This window comes from Stigmatopora argus, chromosome 10, assembly GCF_051989625.1.
Source record: "Stigmatopora argus isolate UIUO_Sarg chromosome 10, RoL_Sarg_1.0, whole genome shotgun sequence".
In the NCBI taxonomy this organism is placed as follows: domain Eukaryota; kingdom Metazoa; phylum Chordata; class Actinopteri; order Syngnathiformes; family Syngnathidae; genus Stigmatopora; species Stigmatopora argus.
This window is the reverse complement of record NC_135396.1, coordinates 4,259,796-4,280,048: the sequence shown is the minus strand read 5'-3', so window position 1 is coordinate 4,280,048 and position 20,253 is coordinate 4,259,796. Positions and strand designations below refer to the sequence as shown.

At 46.7% G+C, this 20,253-nt stretch overlaps 1 protein-coding gene across 1 annotated transcript in view; it reads left to right on the top strand.

The window, feature by feature from the left end:
- ryr1b (ryanodine receptor 1b (skeletal)) overlaps positions 1 to 20,253 on the top strand; it is a 62,191-nt gene that overhangs the window by 19,117 nt on the left and 22,821 nt on the right. The window contains exons 35-77 of the mRNA XM_077611728.1: positions 61 to 147; positions 222 to 448; positions 599 to 1,043; positions 1,504 to 2,001; positions 2,085 to 2,285; positions 2,789 to 2,900; positions 2,984 to 3,133; positions 3,198 to 3,471; positions 3,951 to 4,068; positions 4,153 to 4,285; positions 4,705 to 4,799; positions 4,875 to 5,010; positions 6,164 to 6,347; positions 6,431 to 6,542; positions 6,620 to 6,740; positions 6,825 to 6,994; positions 7,937 to 8,157; positions 8,223 to 8,313; positions 8,407 to 8,547; positions 8,619 to 8,782; positions 9,357 to 9,435; positions 9,500 to 9,589; positions 9,668 to 9,814; positions 9,883 to 9,960; positions 10,834 to 10,909; positions 10,981 to 11,104; positions 11,161 to 11,276; positions 11,363 to 11,430; positions 11,536 to 11,657; positions 11,820 to 11,869; positions 12,819 to 12,879; positions 12,953 to 13,079; positions 13,144 to 13,252; positions 13,343 to 13,424; positions 14,465 to 14,595; positions 14,669 to 14,989; positions 15,949 to 16,189; positions 16,249 to 16,336; positions 16,403 to 16,495; positions 17,743 to 17,757; positions 19,407 to 19,577; positions 19,654 to 19,713; positions 19,785 to 19,919. Of these exons, the coding sequence (XP_077467854.1) occupies positions 61 to 147; positions 222 to 448; positions 599 to 1,043; positions 1,504 to 2,001; positions 2,085 to 2,285; positions 2,789 to 2,900; positions 2,984 to 3,133; positions 3,198 to 3,471; positions 3,951 to 4,068; positions 4,153 to 4,285; positions 4,705 to 4,799; positions 4,875 to 5,010; positions 6,164 to 6,347; positions 6,431 to 6,542; positions 6,620 to 6,740; positions 6,825 to 6,994; positions 7,937 to 8,157; positions 8,223 to 8,313; positions 8,407 to 8,547; positions 8,619 to 8,782; positions 9,357 to 9,435; positions 9,500 to 9,589; positions 9,668 to 9,814; positions 9,883 to 9,960; positions 10,834 to 10,909; positions 10,981 to 11,104; positions 11,161 to 11,276; positions 11,363 to 11,430; positions 11,536 to 11,657; positions 11,820 to 11,869; positions 12,819 to 12,879; positions 12,953 to 13,079; positions 13,144 to 13,252; positions 13,343 to 13,424; positions 14,465 to 14,595; positions 14,669 to 14,989; positions 15,949 to 16,189; positions 16,249 to 16,336; positions 16,403 to 16,495; positions 17,743 to 17,757; positions 19,407 to 19,577; positions 19,654 to 19,713; positions 19,785 to 19,919 (6,264 nt within the window). The remainder of the gene's footprint in view (positions 1 to 60; positions 148 to 221; positions 449 to 598; positions 1,044 to 1,503; positions 2,002 to 2,084; positions 2,286 to 2,788; positions 2,901 to 2,983; positions 3,134 to 3,197; positions 3,472 to 3,950; positions 4,069 to 4,152; positions 4,286 to 4,704; positions 4,800 to 4,874; positions 5,011 to 6,163; positions 6,348 to 6,430; positions 6,543 to 6,619; positions 6,741 to 6,824; positions 6,995 to 7,936; positions 8,158 to 8,222; positions 8,314 to 8,406; positions 8,548 to 8,618; positions 8,783 to 9,356; positions 9,436 to 9,499; positions 9,590 to 9,667; positions 9,815 to 9,882; positions 9,961 to 10,833; positions 10,910 to 10,980; positions 11,105 to 11,160; positions 11,277 to 11,362; positions 11,431 to 11,535; positions 11,658 to 11,819; positions 11,870 to 12,818; positions 12,880 to 12,952; positions 13,080 to 13,143; positions 13,253 to 13,342; positions 13,425 to 14,464; positions 14,596 to 14,668; positions 14,990 to 15,948; positions 16,190 to 16,248; positions 16,337 to 16,402; positions 16,496 to 17,742; positions 17,758 to 19,406; positions 19,578 to 19,653; positions 19,714 to 19,784; positions 19,920 to 20,253) is intronic.

Below are 20,253 nucleotides of genomic sequence, written 5' to 3'. Positions count from 1 at the left end.
CCTCCAATCTATTTCATGACGTACGTCTCGTTCCGGTCAAGTACAAAGGTTTTGTCTCAGGTGGAGCCCAACACCAAGCTGTTCCCTGCCGTCTTCATCCAACCTTCCAGCCAGAACATGGTGCAACTGGAGCTGGGAAAACTCAAGGTCCGCCGATCCTCATGTGCATGTTTCTCCTTTGTTTCATCAAGACTCTCAAACCTTTTGCTTGGCGTCCTCAGAACATCATGCCGATCTCGGCCGCCATGTTCCGTAGCGAGCGCAAGAACCCGGTTCCCCAGTGCCCCCCGAGGCTGGATGTCCAGATGTTGACCCCGGTCATTTGGAGTCGAATGCCCAATCGCTTCCTCAACCCGGAGGTGGGCAAAGTCAACGAGAAACTGGGCTGGATGGTGGAGTGTACCGAGCCGCTCATCATGATGGCTCTTCACATCCCGGAGGAGAACAGGTGAGACGCCGATATCGGCCAGACAACAACTGACCACTAGCATAGCATAGCATAGCATAGCATGGCATGGCAATGCATAACAACGCACTGTCATGGAACATAGCATAGATCGAGCATAGCATAACACAGCATTCCCTAACTTATTTTCAGATGTATCGACATCCTGGAACTGTCAGAGCGCCACGATCTGATGAAGTTCCACTACCACACCCTCATGCTGTACTGCGCCGTGTGCGCCCTGGGCAACAACCGGGTGGCCCACGCGCTCTGCAGCCACGTGGACGAGTCGCAACTCTTTTACGCCATCGAGAACACCTACCTGCCGGGACCCCTGCGCAGCGGCTACTACGACCTCCTCATCAGCATCCACCTGGAGTCGGCCAAGCGGGCGCGTCTGGGCACCAACAAGGAGTTCATCGTGCCCATGACGGAGGAAACGCTCAGCATCAACCTCTATCCCGACGCCAAGAAGGCCCACGCCCTTCCCGGGGTGGGGCTCAACACCTGCTTGCGCCCCAAGCTGCATTTTTCATCCATCAACTTTGTGGGAATGGATCCCGACCTTTATACGCTCAGCCCAGTTTTTCCGCTGCAGGTAAGACAAATTGAATTGAATTGAATGCTTTTATTTTCATTATACAAGTATGATAAGATATTTAAAGCTTTCACCAGCTTTTCTAAGGCACTGGGATTTAGAGATGCTGGACAGGGTGGGTAGGGGGCAGTTGATGACCGTTTGGGCTGTGATCACCCTCTGCAGTCTTCAAGAAAAGGGTTTAAGATAAATAATTCAAACTTTGTCAACGGTCAACTTCCTTTTTTTTGCTGTTTTGTGCATAACAACCTCAGCAAAAGTCCAAATTATCTCATAATAGGTACAGCTGTGGGTTACGCTAAGTGCTAATTTATGTCACTATAGCGACATGCTGCGACATCCTAGTTTTTAATAAAGCCTGGCTGTCAAAGCCAATTTAAATAAAAGAAAAAAAACATGTTCTCAAAACTCTTGCGACACAAAACTACAACATTCTTATTATTATTGTACTGCGTTTCAGGAGCTAAAGACCCGAGCAATTAGCATGCTAACGGAGGCCGTGTTGGACGGTAGCCAAGCCATGCGCGATCCCGTAGGAGGCAGCGTGGAGTTCCATTTCGTGCCCATACTCAAACTGATCAGCACGTTGCTCATCATGGGGATCTTCAACGACGAAGACACCAAACACATCCTGAAGATGATTGACCCCAACGTCTTCAGCGGGAAGGAACAGGACGAGGGTGCCGCGGAGGAGGCGAAAGGCGAAGCCGGCGAGGAGGCGGAGCCGGAAGACGAGGAGGAGGAAGAGGAGGAGGAGTTGAAAGCTCTGGAAAATGCAGAGGATGAAGAGGACGAGCAAAAGTCGGAAGGAGAAGAGGTCTCGGGCAAAAAGGTGGACGGGGAAAAGCAAGAAGAGGAGAAGGAAGTGGAGATGCTGGAGGCGGAGCCTAAAGAAGAAGAAGAGGGTTTGGAGGAGGGCTTGCTTCAGATGAAGTTGCCAGAATCTGTCAAATTGCAGGTTAGAAAGATGCGGATGCGGGATTGAAGGAGCCCGCCAGTCTTTTAAAGGTGACTTGACTATCCCTGAATTTTCCCCGTCAGATGTGCACGCTGCTTCAGTACTTCTGCGACTGCGAGCTGCGACACCGCGTGGAAGCCATCGTGGCCTACTCGGACAACTTTGTGCACGAAATTCAGAGCAACCAGCGCGTCCGCTACAACCAGCTGATGACGGCTTTCACCATGTCGGCGGCCGAAACCGCACGCAAGACCCGGGAGTTCCGCTCGCCGCCGCAGGACCAGGTAAAGAAAAAATATTGGCAAAATTAGGACTCGCAAAGAAAAAACGGTGATGGTTATTTTTATTGATTTATTTTTAACTTTTAAACAGTGATTGTTTCAAATCATTGATTGAGCATAAGGGCTCATTTAAGATAGAGTATCACGATATACTGCAATTTTGATTATATTGCGACACCCCTACTGTACATATTGTGTATATAAGTGCTAACTCTGTATTTAGATTGTTAATTTGAGTATAACTTGCTGCCAACCATTGAGTACCTTGCTCCAGCACCCCCGCGACCCTTGTGACGATAAGCGGCTTGGATAGGGAATGAAATCATGGATTTCATGATAAGATTATTCACAACTTCACTGGTTTTAAAGCTATCGTACATGTATATAAAACAATTCATTAACATTAATCAAATTTTCAATGAACAAATGAATCATTTGATGAAATAAAAATGTTCACAGTTAGCAAAAGGGTTCATTTTTATCTTTTTTTTTTTTCAATCGTAAAGGTTCTTTTGCTGACCAATTTCAAACACAGTCCCGAGGACGAAAATTGTCCCGTGCCCGAGGACGTGCGAGACACTCTGGGCGACTTTCACACCGACCTCCTCCTTCACTGCGGTCAGTATTCCCGGAAACAATCTCGCAGCCATTCCGTTTTTTTTCCTTTGCCGTCCTCAACCGCTCTTTGCACCCCCTCGAAGGGGTCCACATTGAGGAGGAGACGGAGGAGGAGCAAGTGGTCACCTCGCTGAGCGGGCGCCTCCTCAGCCTGGTGGAGAAAGTGAAGAGCTTGCGAAAAAAGGAAGAGGACGATAAGCCCGAGGCGGAGGCGGAGGACGAGGCCAAACCCAGTGAGACGTCTTCATTTGAAGGTTGGGAGGAGCCGGCGTAAAAATGTCTTTCCTACGTCCGCAGGCAGCCTCCAGGAGCTGATCTCCCACACCATGATCCACTGGGCACAAGAGTCGTTCATTCAGAACCCGGAGTTGGTGCGACTGATGTTCAGCCTGCTCCACCGGCAGTACGACGGGCTCGGGGAGTTGATCCGGGCCTTGCCCAAAGCCTACGCCATCAACGCCGTGTCTTACCAGGACACCATGGACCTCCTGGAGTGTCTGGGCCAGATCCGCTCGCTGCTCATCGTCCAGATGGGCCCGGAGGAGGAGCGCCTCATGATCCAGAGCATTGGGTTAGGATCATTTGAGTCAGAGGCGGACGGCTCGGACGTTACGTCGAAAGACGTTTGGTCGACCGGGCGTTTGGTCGACCGGACGTTTGGTCGACCGGACGTTTGGTCGACCGGACGTTTGGTAGAACGGACGTTTGGTCGCCGGGTTGTTACTGTTGAAACCAGCTCTCAAAATTATAATCATGAGAGAGAGAGTTTAATATCTAAATATCTAATATCAAAATATCCACAGTAAACTCTGTCATAATTTGACAGCGAGCGAACCTGGCGACCAAACGTCCGTTCTACCAAACGTCCGTTCTACCAAACGTCCGTTCTACCAAACGTCCGTTCTACCAAACGTCCGTTCTACCAAACATCCGGTGGACCAAACGTCTTTCGACGAAACGTCCGGTCACGTGGGCGCCATGGGTGGACTCGCCCATGTCAAAAACCAGCCCTTAAAACATTCTAATCGACCCTGATTTTGATTTCCCCAGGAACATCATGAACAATAAAGTGTTCTACCAGCACCCCAACTTGATGAGAGCGCTCGGTATGCACGAGACCGTCATGGAGGTGATGGTCAACGTGTTGGGTGGGGGCGGAGACTCCAAGGTAGGCCATCTTCCCACTAAAAACATCCACCGTGGCAGTCTTAAAGCGGACATTTGACAAGATGTCGCACATTTTGGTCCACAGGAGATCCGCTTCCCGCAAATGGTGACCAACTGCTGCCGCTTCCTTTGCTATTTCTGCCGAATCAGTCGACAGAACCAGCGCTCCATGTTCGACCATCTCGGTTACCTGCTGCAAAACAGCGGCATCGGACTCGGTGAGTCTACAGCACCGGAGTCCAAATCGAGGCATGTGAGCCAGATATAGGCCAATGGTCATGGCGGCCCCTCTTGGTAAACAATTGCCGCCTGAAGAAAAGAAAACAAAAAAACGCTATTAAAAAAACACAAACACCTGAATTGGGACAATACAGTTAAATAGCGAGATTTTGTACAAAAAAATGACAGTGCATCAACAAGGGCTGGCTGGCTCTAGAGGTGACTGTGTAGTTCCCTTCAAAAAGAGTGCTAAATTAGCCATAGCACCTTCTCTCTTCATACCTGGAACTCAATAGCAATTCGCATACGTGAACTCGCTTCTCTGAACCTCTTGGCCAATTATCTTAAAACCGGGCAGTGCAAAATTGCAATCACAACGCTGTCTAAAACAAATGTGTCATATGCTTCTGACTCTTAGGCATGCGTGGTTCGACTCCTCTGGACGTGGCGGCGGCGTCCTGCATCGACAACAACGAGCTAGCTTTAGCGCTGCAGGAGCAGGACCTCGAAATGGTTTGAAAACTGAGCAAAAAAAAAAACTCCACACCTTATTCCAAGCTTTTCAAATGATGGCACCGTATGTTACAGGTGGTGACGTACTTGGCGGGCTGCGGTCTACGGATGTGTCCTATGCTGCTATCCAAGGGTTACCCCGACATTGCCTGGAACCCATGTGGGGGGGAAAGATATTTGGACTTCCTGCGATTTGCAGTCTTTGTGAACGGTAAAGTTGCTCCTCTCTTCTCGTCGTTTGCCTTTCCTTTTAGGTGTTATTTTTGCTGCAGTTATTTTAAATCTACCGTATTTTCTCGCATATTAGCCGCCTCCAGGTATTGTCCGCACCCTTAAAATTGCCTTAAAATCGTCTGATTTTACAATTTCACTTGTATATTAGCTGGCTCTGCGTATAAGCCGCACCCTTAAAATTGCCTTAAAATTGTTGAATTTTACAATTTCTCTCGTATAAGATGCCCCCTGATTCACAATTTTCACTTCCATCTTCATGTTTTTAATAGGGAGTACAAATGTGTGCAAGATATGCTTTATTTTTGATATCTTTTTCTTGAATTTCATTCATTGACGTCAAACTAAATTTTGTTGAGCTTTTTATCCTTTCATCTTTTCTTAAAATAAATGACCGCATCGGCCACATTGTATTGTCGTAATGGCGTTTCGTCTTTGTCTTCTTGCAGTTTTATGCATGTCACATCTAATTTATGCGCATATAAGCCGTACCCTCGATTCAGTCATGATTTTTTTAGCGACAAACACGGCGTGCATGCAATAAAATATGGTATTTGTTTGGAAGGCTTAACTTATTATATTTTAGTCGTTATTTTTGCTCCAGTTATTTTAAATCTACCGTATTTTCTCGCATATTAGCCGCCCCCGTGTATAAGCCGCACCCTTAAAATTGCCTTAAAATCGTAGAATTTTACAATTTCGCTTGTATATTAGCTGCCTGTGTATAAACCGCAACCTTGAAATTGTTTTTCTTAAATTTCATTCATAGACGTCAAGATAATTTTGTTAAGCTTTTTATCCTTTCATCTTTTCTTAAAATAAATGACCGCATTGTATTGCGTAATGGCGTTTCTTGGTCTCTGCAGTTTTATGCACGTCACGTCTAATTTATGCGCATATAAGCCGTACCCTCGATTCAGTCATCATTTTTTTGCGAAAAAATACGGTATTTATTTGGAAGGCTTAACTTATTGACGGCGACAGCCGACCAATCCCTTTTGACTTGGCCGGTCATGGAGGCTTCGATCCCAGTCGTGGTTTCATGACGGAACTGAAATGATCTGAGCATACATGGGTTTTTATTATCAGAAAATGGTAGTTGTCGCCATTGACTGGTCGTCTTCCCCTCGCAGGGGAGAGCGTGGAGGAGAACGCCAACGTGGTGGTGCGTCTCCTCATCCGCCGACCCGAGTGCTTCGGCCCGGCGCTGAGAGGAGAGGGCGGCAACGGTTTGCTGGCCGCCATGGAGGAAGCCATTAAGATCTCCGAGGATCCGGCAAGGGATGGACCAACCGTCAAAAAAGATAGACGCTTTATGTGGGTCTCCCGCGGGCTCCTCGGCGGTTTTGGGTATCGGGACCGTCGTTCACCATGGACGGACTCCTCGTCTCTCTCGTCAGGTTTGGCGGAGAGGAGCAGCAGGAGGAGAGTCGGGTGCACCTGGGAAACGCCATCATGTCCTTCTACTCGGCCCTCATCGACCTGCTGGGACGCTGCGCCCCCGAAATGCACGTGAGTGAAGATCCTAGGACGGTTCCTCCAGTCGGATGCGGGACCGCTACTCTTGACGTTTCTTTCCACGTTGTTAGCTGATTCAAGCAGGAAAGGGCGAGGCTCTGAGGATCCGAGCCATCTTGAGATCGCTGGTTCCCATTGAGGATCTGGTGGGGGTCATCAGCTTGCCCGTGCAGATCCCCGCTCACGGCAAAGGTGAGATTCTGAGCCAGCCCCGGAATGTCGTCGATGGCCCGATGGCTCCCGCTTAGCGCTTTTTTTGTATTGGGGACTCTCCAGACGGCCAGGTGGTGGAACCCAAGATGTCCGCCAGCTTCGTACCCGACCACAAAGCCTCCATGGTGCTCTTCCTGGACAGAGTGTATGGTATCGAGAACCAGGACTTCCTCCTTCACGTGCTGGAGGTCGGCTTCCTGCCTGACATGAGAGCGGCGGCGTCTCTGGACACCGTGAGTCTATTCCTCATACTCTTCATCTAGACCACATGTGTCAAAGTGGCGGCCCGGGGGCCAAATCTGGCCCGCCGCATCATTTTGTGTGGCCCGGGAAAGTAAATCATGAGTGCCGACTTTCTGTTTTAGGATTAAATTAAAATGAAATTATTTATTTTCCTGATTTTCCCCCATTTAAATCAATAATTGTAATTTTTTAATCCATTTTTTCTGTTTTTAGTTCAAAAATCATTTTGTAAAATCTAAAAAAATATATAAAAAAAGCTAAAATAAACATTGTTTTAGATCTATAAAAAACTGAATATTCAGGGATTTTAATTCAGTTCTTTTAATCAATTTATTTTAAAAAATCTAAATATTATATCTAAAATGGTCCGGCACGTGAAATCAAGTTGACGTTAAAGCGGCCCGCGAACCAATCCGAGTCTGACACTCTTGATCTAGACCAAGGACGTCCGAGTTATTTTCATCGTTTGCCATGTCGTAGTTAGATTAGATTAGATAACTTTATTCATCCTGTATCGGGAAATTTCCTTTTTTTTGTTTGTTTTGTTTTTGGACGGCCAACTAGGCCGGCCAACTGTAAAAATTTCCGTTTCTATTCTGGCTTTCACTTTCTAAGCCAAGTCAATTTGGAAATCTGTCTGTTTTGGTAGTGATAGATTGTAGCTTTTCCAGACTTCTTCTAGATCTCATTTCTTTTATCATAATCATTTTTTATTTGAACTTTCAGTGGCATATTTTATATTTAATTAACCCAGATGATGTTTTTTTGTTTGTTTCTTTGTTCAGAGAAAATTGCTTTGGGTTATTTTATGATCGAACAAATAGTTGTAGTACTTCATTCGGTCTCCGCATTGTCCCAATGAAGACCGATTTCTTTTCATTGGTAGAAAGTGTTGATCAAAGTTGTAACCCAGACAAACTCTCCGCTTCTAGGCGGCCTTCAGCACCACGGAAATGGCGCTGGCCCTGAACCGCTACCTCAGCTCGGCCGTCCTGCCTCTGCTCACCAAGTGCGCCCCCCTTTTCGCCGGCACGGACCACCGCGCCATCATGATCGACTCCATGCTCCACACCATCTACCGGCTGTCCCGCGGCCGAGCCCTCACCAAAGCCCAGCGGGACGTGATCGAAGAGTGCCTGATGTCGCTTTGCAGGTCAGTCTAGGAAGCAGAAAACCTTGGGGGTGCTATGAACAACGCTCACAGCGCTCCGTGGGCAGGTACCTCCGGCCGTCCATGCTCCAACACCTGCTCAGGAGGTTGGTGTTCGACGTGCCCATCCTCAACGAATACGCCAAGATGCCTCTTAAGGTTTGCCATCTTGGAAGCCAGTCTTTCCCAAACGCTACTTGAGTCATTCCGCCTCGAAAAAAAAAATTACTCACCTCAATGACGTTCTCGCAGCTTCTGACCAATCACTACGAGCGCTGCTGGAAGTACTACTGCCTGCCCAATGGCTGGGCCAACTTCGGGGTGACGTCGGAGGAAGAGCTGCACCTTTCCAGAAAACTCTTCTGGGGAATCTTTGAGTCTTTGGCTCACAAGGTACTGGAAAACCACCTTGAATGGGAACCCCCCAAAAATTTGAGTTGGGTAATTCTGCGTCTCGGCCGTAGAAATTTGAGGCGGAGCTCTTCAAGATCGCCATGCCGTGCCTGTGCGGCATCGCCGGAGCCATCCCGCCCGACTACGTGGACGCCAGCTACTCCTCTCACACCGAGAAGAAGGCGTCTGTGGATGCCGAGGGAAACTTTGACCCCAAACCAGTGGAGACCACCAAGTGAGATTGGAGGAAGTCCTTGTTTGTCTAACACGTGTCAAAGTGGCGGCCCGGGGGCCAAATCTGGCCCACCGCATCATTTTGTGTGGCCCGGGAAAGAAAATCATGAGTGCCGACTTTCTGTTTTAGGATCAAATTCAAATGAAGAGTATAGATGTATATTAAATTTCCTGATTTTCCCCCTTTTCAATCAATAATTGTCATTTTTTAATCCATTTTTTCTGTGTTTTTAGTTCAAAAATCATTTTGTAAAATCTAAAAATATATCAAAAAAGCTAAAGTAAACATTGTTTTAGATCTATAAAACACTGAATATTCAGGGCTTTTAATCCATTTATTTTAAAAAAATCTAAATATTATATCTAAAATGGTAAACTGCAGGCCAACTCAAAGCAAACAATGAAATAATCATTGAATACGTTTCGCACGAAAAGATTAAAAATGTCTATACCTGGCAATGCCAATGACCGCTATGTCTGTCAATGCCATTGGTCAATCAATTCCAGAAGGAATTGATAAAGCATCCCCGTGCCATTTTCCCTGAAATGTCATCAAAATGTCCTTTTTTCGACAGCACCATCATCCCCGAGAGGTTGGACGTTTTTATCAACAAGTACGCAGAGCACACTCATGATAAATGGGCCTTTGAAAAGGTGGGTGATTAAATTATGGGATGATACATTCCCCTCCCCCATGCTAATGTCTGTCTATTCACAGATTCAGAACAACTGGACCTACGGAGAGGCCTTGGACGAGGACGGCAAAACTCACCCCATGTTGAGGCCGTACAAAACATTTTCTGAAAAGGTGATATTGTTTCTATTCTCGCAGCTTTTTGCTCCAGAAAAGTCTTTGATGACTGACCTTATCCGTGTTGCTTCTCAGGACAAAGAAATCTATCGTTGGCCTATCAAAGAGTCCATCAAAGCCATGCTGGCGTGGGAGTGGACCTTGGAGAAAGCCCGGGACGGCGAAGGAGAGGCGGAGAAGACGGCGGGGACGGCCACGCGTAAAATCTCACAAACTGCTCAGGTCCCATCTGCGATTACCCTGGTGGTTTAGTGGCAGCCCCAAATGAAACCCAAATTCTTTGACTTCAGGCAACTTACGATCCCAGTCAATGTTACAATCCTCAACCGATAGACATCGTGGGAATGGCTTTATCCAGAGAGTTGCAGGTACGTATTGGAAATTCATTAAGTCATGTGTTCATTCCAAATGTTTTTTTTCTAAACTTGCTAACCAGTTAATGACATTAGTTCACTTTTCCTGGTGAGAGAAATAGCAGAACATAAGTATGTAATACAAGGGTGTCAAACTCGGGTTGGTTCGCGGGCCATATTGCCGTCAACTTGATTTCATGCGGGCCTGACCATTTTAGATATAATATTTAGATTTTTTTAATAAATGGATTAAAAGAACTGGATTAAAATCCCTGAATATTCAGTGTTGTATAGATCTAAAACAATGTTTATTTTAGCCTTTTTTAGATATATTTTTAGATTTTACAAAATGATTTTTGAACTAAAAACACAGAAAAAAATGGATTAAAAAATTACAAATATTGATTTAAAAGAGGGAAAATCAGGAAATTTAATATACATCTATACTCTTCATTTTAATTTGATCCTAAAACAGAAAGTCGGCACTCATGTTTTACTTTCCCGGGCCACACAAAATGATGCGGCGGGCCAGATTTGGCCCCCGGGCCGCCACTTTGACACGTGATGTAATGTAAAGTAAATCCGACATCCAAAATTCTAGACAATATTGGCTCATATCAGGCTTAAAATTAAGATTTGAACAAATTTTATTGTCTATAAAAGATCTATCGTTCCTTTTTTTGGGGGGGACAGACTATTTGTCAGTCAAAATTATCCCATCGAATGAAACCATGACTCCAAAAAAATGTGTTTGTCGCTCCCGCCTTACCAGAACGAGTGGACAATGTCTCCTAGTGGCCGGTGGACTACTCTCCAGTTGTAAAACATTATCCTTCTCATGAGGGTTTCCTTTAAATCGGACCCGTTGTTTGTCTATTTTCTTCCCAGTCAATGGCCGAGCAGCTGGCGGAGAACTACCACAACACTTGGGGCAGGAAGAAGAAGTTGGAGCTTCAGTCTAAAGGTCACAGTCTTCATCTCCAAGGCTTTAAAAAAAAGCCAAGTTGCTAACCGAACCCAAACATCTGATTTCAGGTGGTGGGACTCATCCTTTGCTGGTGCCTTACGACACGCTGACCGCCAAGGAGAAGGCCAGAGACCGAGAAAAAGCCCAGGACCTGCTCAAGTTCCTCCAGCTCAACGGTTACGCCGTGACCAGGTTGGTTTTCACGGCGTCCTATCGCAGAATGGAATTGGATGCGCCTCCGTTTTCAGAGGCATGAAGGACATGGAGCAGGACATCTCGTCCATCGAGAAGCGCTTCGCCTACGGATTTTTGCAGAAACTGCTCAAATGGATGGACATCGCGCAGGAGTTCATCGCTCACCTGGGTGCGTCAGACGGGCCAACGTTGGCGGCGAGGAAGCCGGCGTAGCGTCACATCACGTCAATGTGGCTCGTTTTTTTCTCTTGGCAGAGGCCGTGGTTAGCAGCGGTCGCGTTGAGAAGTCGCCTCACGAGCAAGAGATCAAATTCTTCGCTAAGGTGCGCCGCTCGTTAAGATAACCTCCGTCGATTTGCAAGTTTCCAGTTTTGTCAAAGACGCCTTCCAAGGCCACTTGAATTCACTGAATTAATTTGCCCCGCCAGATTCTCTTGCCGCTCGTCAATCAATACTTCAAGAACCACTGCCTGTACTTCCTGTCCACTCCCGCCAAAGTCCTGGGCAGCGGAGGACATTCGTCCAACAAGGAGAAGGAGATGATCGCCAGGTAAGTTGGCGTGTGACGCGTCTGTCCGTCCGTCCGTCCGTCTTCTCCCTTTCCCAATCGGTTCCTAACGTCGGCTCTCCACGTTTGGCCTGAAACGTCGTTTCTCCTCCTTCTGGTTGTCTCCTCGCCGCCTTCTTTTTTTCCCCTCCTTCTCCGTGTCAGTATCTTCTGTAAGTTGGCTGCTTTGGTGAGGCACCGAGTTTCTCTTTTTGGTAAGCGATCTGCACGGTGGCTTCCTTAGCATCTTCATTCAGTTTGTTGATCTTGCGCTTTTTTTTAACACCACATTCTGCTGGCATCTGGGTTTTTTTCGTGCCGCTAACATATTGCACGGGATTTCATTTTCTGTTCACTGGATTGCTCAAGTACGAGTTGAAAAACGGACCAGTCCAGCATTTGGAGACAAAAGTACACGCTTGAGTTTAAAAAGGGAGTCTGATACAGAAAGGACCCTAAATGAACAGGAAATAATCTAAAATGAACAGAAAATGATGCGGTAATGCCCTACATCACATGTGTCAAAGTGGCGGCCCGGGGGCCAAATGTGGCCCGCCGCATCATTTTGTGTGGCCCGGGAAAGTAAATCCTGAGTGCCGACTTTCTGTTTTAAGATCAAATTAAAATGAAGAGTATAGATGTATATTAAATTTCCTGATTTTCCCCCTCTTAAATCAATAATTGTAATTTTTTAGTTGTGTCCATTTATCAAAAAAAATCTAAATATTATATCCAAAATGGTCCGGCAAATCAAGTTGACATTAACGCGACCAACCCGAGTCTGACACCCCTGCCCTACATCAACAAGAAGTGAACTCAAATTCCAAAAAAGGACCCCGATTTGCTCCAAAATGACCAGAAAGTGATCTCAAATTAATTTGAAGTAACTCGGATTAGCCCCCAAATCAAAAGGAAGTTCCCTAGAAATGCTTCAAACTGGATTTAGCAAGCACTTTTCTCAAATTTCTCCATAAATTCTGCAATTGTACAGGCAAGCCGTTCCTTCATTTCTTTACGTCACAAAGCACGCCATTTAACTCCTTCGCCACCACCGATGGCGTCCCAGCCGCCCGTGTTTAACGTGTTTATTTAATTTTTTTCAATTCAGTGCACGCGTGTGTAAAAATAGCCAAAAAGGAAACCTCCGACTTGCCTCGTTTGCAGGGACGGACTCCAGCGCCGTGGTCAACTGCCTCCACATCCTGTCCCGCTCGCTGGACGCCAGGTGCGGCCGGCCGTTTCCTCCACGCGTATTTCGAAAACGGCAAAACACCAAGCGACGCTTCCGCCCTCCGCAGAACCGTGATGAAATCGGGGCCCGAGATCGTCAAGGCCGGCCTGCGGCAGTTCTTCGAGAGCGCCGCCGATGACATCGAGAAGATGGTGGAGAATCTCAAGCTGGGCAAAATGTCCAGCCGCAACCAGGTGAGGAAGACAAAACAAACCAAGCATTTGGAGCCCATCTGACGCGGGTGGTCCGGCCTCGCAGGTGAAAGGCGTGGCCCAGAACATCAACTACACCACCAACGCTCTGCTGCCGGTCCTCACGTCCCTGTTCGACCACATCGCCCAGCACCAGTTCGGAGACGACGTGATGAGTGAGCGGGCCGGCACGCCGTCCTCGGGCGCGCGTCGTGGCTTTGCCGCTCGCTGACGCCGCCGACGCCGTGCCTTTTTGGTCTCCTCAGTGGACGACCTGCAGATTTCCTGCTATCGGCTCATGTGCAGCATCTACTCGCTGGGCACCGTGAAGACGCCGCACGTGGAAAAGTAAGCCGCCATTTGCTTTTCTTCTCGCTCATCTTCCTTCTTTTGTCTTTCTCCTCTTGGATTGGATAACTTTATTCATCCCGTATTTGGGAAATTTCATTGTGAAAGTAGCAAGAAGGGGGGGATGCAGATACAGAAAAAACACACATAGTTACAAGTTAGACAGTACAGTCTGCCGCAGAACAACAAAGCACAAAGTACAAAGCAAAGTAAATGGGATCATTAAGAATCACCAAATCAAATCATTAAGACAGAAAAGCAGCAAAACACAAAACGAACATGAGTGGACAGAGCTACCGCCACCGGCTGCCACTTGAACGGCGCCATTTTGGTTGCGGTAGCAAAAAACGGATACAGACTCAAAAGACGTAAAGTTGGACAAAAACTGGAACCACACACAGGAAGTCTTCCACAAGATGGGGAACTTCTGCAGACTGTGACCGAGGTAGAGAATATGCAGAGTCACTCTTCCAAGCTTATCCGCACAGTTCCTCAGTAGTCTGGAGCTGAAGACAACTGTAGCAGAGTAGAACCCCTCGACTCCATTACCGGCCTGGTAAGCGCCGACAGCTCTTCCATCTTATCCCATGATGGAATGGTTGGTCAGAAGCGTTGCTTCTTCTCCCGGCACTTTTGTCCAGCTCTAAAATTCCAGCGGTAATTGAGATGTTGCTCCTTCTGCTGCATATTGTAACAGCTAGTCCTGCTATGTGTATGACAGCGTAGGCATGGCTGAATGGTTCCAATAAAAGAAGTAGCAGAAAGAGGCAAGGCTCACAGAACAAAGAAAGTTGTAAAAACATTAAAGTACAAAGTAAAGTAAAAAGGAATGTATTAAGAACTATTAAAATGTAATTAAAAAAAGATAGAAGGGCTGTAAAACACGAAAAACAAATAAGAGTGGACAGAGCTACTGCCACTGGCTTCCACGTCTTCTCTTCTGATGTTCTCCCTCCCCTTTCTCCTCCTCATGGTCTTGCACTTCACTCATCTCCTCATCTACCCTTCCTTCATTTTTGCCCCTCCCCCCTACCCCACAGGCAACGTCCCGCCCTGGGCGAGTGTCTGGCCCACCTGGCGGCCGCCATGCCGGTGGCCTTCCTGGAACCGGAGCTGAACGAGTTCAACGCATTCTCCGTTTACACCACCAAGACGCCACGGGAAAGGACCAGTGAGTCCCGACGCGGGTTCGGGCGATCACGCCGAGCCCTTTCTCCTTTTCCTTTTCTTGCCCCGCCCCCTAGTTTTGGGTCTGCCCAGCCAAGTGGAGGAGCTGTGCCCCGACATCCCCGAACTGGACGTCCTGATGAAGGAAATCCGCGACCTGGCCGAGTCGGGGGCGCGTTACACGGAGATGCCGCACGTGATCGAGATCACGCTGCCCATGCTGTGCAATTACCTGCCACGCTGGTGGGAGCGAGGCCTGGAGAACTTCCCCGACTTGGAGGGCCAGATCTGCACCTGCGTCACCTCCGAGCACCTCAACCAGCTCCTGGGGAGCATCATGAAGATCGTGGTCAACAATCTGGGCATCGACGAGGCCTCCTGGATGAAGAGGTTGGCGGGTGAGACAACATTCCATTTCAATATATTATTCATCAAGTAAGAATTTATAAGTGCCTGGTTATTGATTTGACCAATATTATTTTAACTAAGTCTGGCTCATAAATTGATTTGATCAAGTCATTACATTTTTGCTTTTTTGTTTGTTTTGAGTAGGTTTTTTTTTTTGCCCAAAAAAGGGAATTGGCAAAAAAGTATGTGTACATGCTCGTATTAGCGGACTGTTGTGTACATGTACTATAGTACTTGTACTACAAGTGTGTGTACTTGTACTACATGAGTGCGCACTTTTGCGTACTTGTACTATATGAGTGTGCACTTGTACTATATGAGTGTGTACTTGTACTAAAAGTACTTGCACTTGTGTGTACTTGTACTAAACGTACTTGCACTTGTGTGCACTTGTACTAAAAGTACTTGCACTTGTGTGTACTTGTACTAAACGTACTTGCACTTGCGTGTACTTGTACTAAAAGTACTTGCACTTGTACTAAAAGTACTTGCACTTGTGTGTACTTGTACTAAAAGTACTTGCACTTGTGCGTACTTGTACTAAAAGTACTTGCACTTGTGCGTACTTGTATTAAAAGTACTTGCACTTGTGCGCACTTGGACTACAAGTACTTGCACTTGTGTGTACTTGTACTAAAAGTACTTGCACTTGTGTGTACTTGTACTAAAAGTACTTCCACTTGTGCGTACTTGTACTAAAAGTACTTGCACTTGTGCGTACTTGTACTAAAGGTACTTGCACTTGTGCGTACTTGTACTACAAGTACTTGCACTTGTGTGTACTTGTACTAAAAGTACTTGCACTTGTGTGTACTTGTACTACAAGTGCTTGTACTTTCGCATACTACAGTTGAATGAAAGCCTGAAGGGGAAGGAAGATGTGTGCATGAATATTTTGATCCTGGTGGGAGTAGCATTGTTTCAAGTGCAAATTGCCGTGTTTTGTCAGTATTCGCGCAGCCCATCGTGAGCCGGGCCAAACCGGAGATGCTCAAGTCGCACTTCATCCCCACCATGGAGAAACTGAAGAAGCGCTCGGGCAAGGTGGTGGCCGAGGAGGACCACCTTCGCATGGAAGGCAAAACCGAGGTGGACAGCGAGAACGGAACCATCCGAGACGAGTTTGCCGTCCTGTGCCGCGACCTCTACGCCCTCTACCCTCTGCTCATCCGCTACGTGGACAACAACAGGCACGCCCACCCTGCGCTCTACTTTCCCGTCTTCCCGCTTGAACCGTCTTTGTTCGCAGGGCCCGATGGCTGACGTGTCCCGATCCCGACGCCGAGGAGCTCTTCAGGATGGTGGGCGAGGTCTTCATTTTCTGGTCCAAATCCCACGTAGGTCCTTCGCTTTCCCGTCCGTCCGTCGTCGGTCCTTGGCTAGCCACGCTCTGTTTTTTGCAGAATTTCAAGCGCGAGGAGCAGAATTTTGTGGTGATGAATGAGATCAACAACATGTCCTTCCTCACCGCCGACAGTAAGAGCAAGATGAGTAAGGTGAGAGAGGACTCGTGCGAAAAAAGAGAAAAAAAGGCCGTTTGCGGACCTTTTTATCCCGTCGCCTGCCGTGGGCGGAGATAGACATCCAATCCATTTCCATGGGTTGGACGTCTATTGTTAAAGACACATAATTGAATAGTTTTGACAATTTCAATCCAGCCACTCCATATCCCATAACACATTAAGGAACTAATATTTGATCAACTTACTAACTAATTTAAACATATTGCAAGCTGGGTTTGCCAACTTGCTGAAATAAAAAGATATATTATTTAAAAAAATATATATATATTATTTGACTCAAATCTGACTTAATTATTTTTCTATTGGTTCCAAATAGAAATGACAGCACGCATTTGTGATCACATGACTCGTCAGTGTTAATGTATAAAGCGGAACATTTTGTGCAGTAAGAAAAAGTAACAACACAAAAAAAACATTTTTTTATGAAAACCCTTCTCCATTTTCATTCGTTCTTCTCAACGCGTACTTTTGTTTGTAAAAACAGGACCATTCCATTTTTAAAGAGACGGTTGGCAAGCCAGATTGCAACATTTCCAAGTTGACCATTTCATGACCACCATGTTTTTTCCCCTCTACGTTATCAGAGCTCAACCAACTCCAAACTGGTGTTCTCAATATGCAAACAATGAATCCAGAAAGTTATCACAGTGCGCCACATTTTCCCCTTTTTCCCCCCAACTGCATTAATTTACTCAATACATTATACACAGCACTACAGAGGAATATTGCAACCACACAAAAACAGTGCAGTATCATATTTTTCTATTATTCAGCATTTTCCAGGCTTTAAATCACACTTTTTTCATAGATTGGCTAGACCTGCCAGGTATGTTTTTATTTTATTTTTTCCACTCCTGTTGTTGTTTTCTAGGCCACAGATATGCGAAAAACTCTTGTTACAATCTTAACAGACGGACATTTAAGCTTAAAATCATGCGCCTCTGTGTGCTACGACATGTTTTCTTTTTCAATTTGTAACTTTATTGAAAAAGAAAAGATGAGCAGGCAAAGCACCTCTGACTATTTTCCATTTTCACCGTTTCACCCACCCACCCACTCATGAGAAGCCATTCCCTCCGACCCCACTAACACGGCAAAACTCCCAGGAGGGTGGTACGGCAGGCGGTGCGCGGCGGGCGAGGACGGACGCTGGCTCGCGTCGCTAACTGTGCTCTTTCCTTGTATCCTGGGTCGGGGTCGCTCGGACGGCGGGCCCCTAGGCCGGAGACGGAGAGGTTAGACTGTGTTTGTGCACGAGCGCTGGGCTGGGCTGACCGCATGGGCCACGCCCCCGGGTTTCTCCAACTTGTCGCCACGCAGACCCCAACCACACTTTTCATCTGCTCGCTCTCACACGCTCACCCAAACCAACACCAAGAATGCAGATTGACCAAAAGCGCCAATGCAAATAGTCACGACACGAACCCCAATTGTCATGACACCAATGCAAAACGCCACATTATAAATGCAAAAAGCCACAGCACAAATGCTTTCTCAAGATTTTGTTTTTTCAATCTTGTCTTCAGACAAACAACACCCTAAAATTGAGTTTTCTCCCTATACAGTAATCCCTCGATTATCGTGGTTAATGTAGACCAGACATGGCCACAATAAACGAAAAACCGTGAGGTAGGGTCACCCCCATTTAAAAACAAAAACGCATACTTTTAGATTAGATTAGAACTTTATTTCATCCCATATTTAAGAAATTTCTTGGTTGCAGTAGCAAGACAGAAACAAGACACTCAAGGCACTGCAGACCTAGGTAAAAAAAATGGAGCTACACACAGTAAGTCCACAAGGTGGGGACCTTCTGCAGACTGAGACTAAGGTTACCGCACAGTCCCTCAGTAGCCTGGAGGTTTTAAAGATCTTCCTTGCCTAGCAAGCAAAGGACAGGGGGAGTAGCTTACGCTTGTGAGTGTCAGTGTGGATTTTCACATTTTTATAAATTTACAAAAAAAAAAAAATTCCCCCGCAAAAACATCTGCAATGTAGTGAAGCCGCGATATTCAAGGGATTACTGTAACTATTCACTCTGCTAAACGTCCAATCCATTTGACAGCACTCTGATGTCATTCGCCATGGATATTCAAAAATTGGAGGTCGAGCGCTATTGGAAAAAAAATCACAATTTGCGAACATATAGTTAAAATCCGTAAAAACTCGCAAGTCTCCACATTCAGTCAACGCGAACGTACAAGTCTGCTACGCGCGTGTGTTAGCGAGCGTGGGTCTGCAACGTCTTGACAAAATCTCTGTGCTCTCGTAGATTGTAGTGGCCCGACGGGTGTCATGGCGCCCGGCTGGGAGATTTCACGCTCGCCGCCAAGCGCCATCGCTCGCTTTGATTTATGGAGTCACGGTTTGCCTGTCGATAGTCGGTTTGCCAGCCTCACTTTGGACACGCCTGGTTTTCGTCACGCCGTCCGACGCGCTCGAGCCAGACTGTCCGAGGTTGTTTCCCACGCCAGCGTTGGTCACAGGGAGACTCTGTCTCACTTGTACTAACTCAAATCCTCCTAATTCGTTGACACTATTAAAAATCTCCCGGCGTTGAAGTCCCACTGTCACCATTCCCTGCATCTTGAGTGGTTAACATTGATGCGGTTTGCCATTGTGCATGACGAGTCTGACCATCACAAAGTAACCTTTTTCCGTACGCTTGGTTCGGTTTTGGCTGAAATTTTCCATCTGTTGACGCTTATCAAGTCACTTGAGACCACTTTTCCAAAATTGGGGCTTTAACTTTGAAAAATAGGCCGTCGACGGCACGGAAACGTGACCATTGACTGCCAACCAAATCCAAAAGGTGGTCTGAAGTAACATTGATAAGACCCCCACTGCCAGGTCGGCGTGAACATTAAGGTCTTCTCCGTTCTAGTCCGGAGGTTCCGAGCAGGAGCGGACCAAAAAGAAACGTCGGGGGGATCGCTACTCGGTGCAGACCTCGCTGATCGTGGCGGCCTTGAAGAAAATGCTCCCCATCGGCCTCAACATGTGCTCCCCCGCGGACCAGGAACTCATCAACCTGGCTAAGATCCGATACTCGCTGGTAAGCCCACCTACGTGTTTTATGTCCACTTCCGTACAAGTAATAACGCCATCCAATGTCTTCCTATCCTTTGTAGAAAGACACTGACGAGGAAGTGAGGGAATTTTTGCACAACAACTTTCATCTCCAAGGCAAAGTAAGCCATTTATTTACGTGGCTCCGTGTTAGCAAAACACGTGAAACATGTTTAAATGTGTTTTTTTTAAGGTGGAGGACCCAGCCATGCGCTGGCAGATGTCGCTGTACAAAGAGATGTCCGGAAAGGCGGAAGATGCCGAGGACCCGGAGAAGGTGGTCAAAAGGGTGCAAGAAGTGTCGGCGGTGCTTTACCACATTGAGGTGGTGAGTGGAAACATACAATTACGGTAACCGAGAGGTGTCAGGTGAAGTGCATCATTCAAAGCACGTGCAAATTGGCGCACTTGATCGCCGATGGCAAGCATCCAAAAAAGGCGCAAATGCAAATTGGCCAAATGGCGAATACAAATGAATTTAAATAGCCAAAAAATGAATGTAAATAGTCACAACACGAAATTTAAATAGCCACAACACAAATGTAAATAGCCACAACACAAATGTAAATAGCCACAAAATGAATGTAAATAGCCACAAAATGAATGTAAATAGTCACAACACATGTAAATAGTGGGAACACGAATGTGAATAGCCACAACAT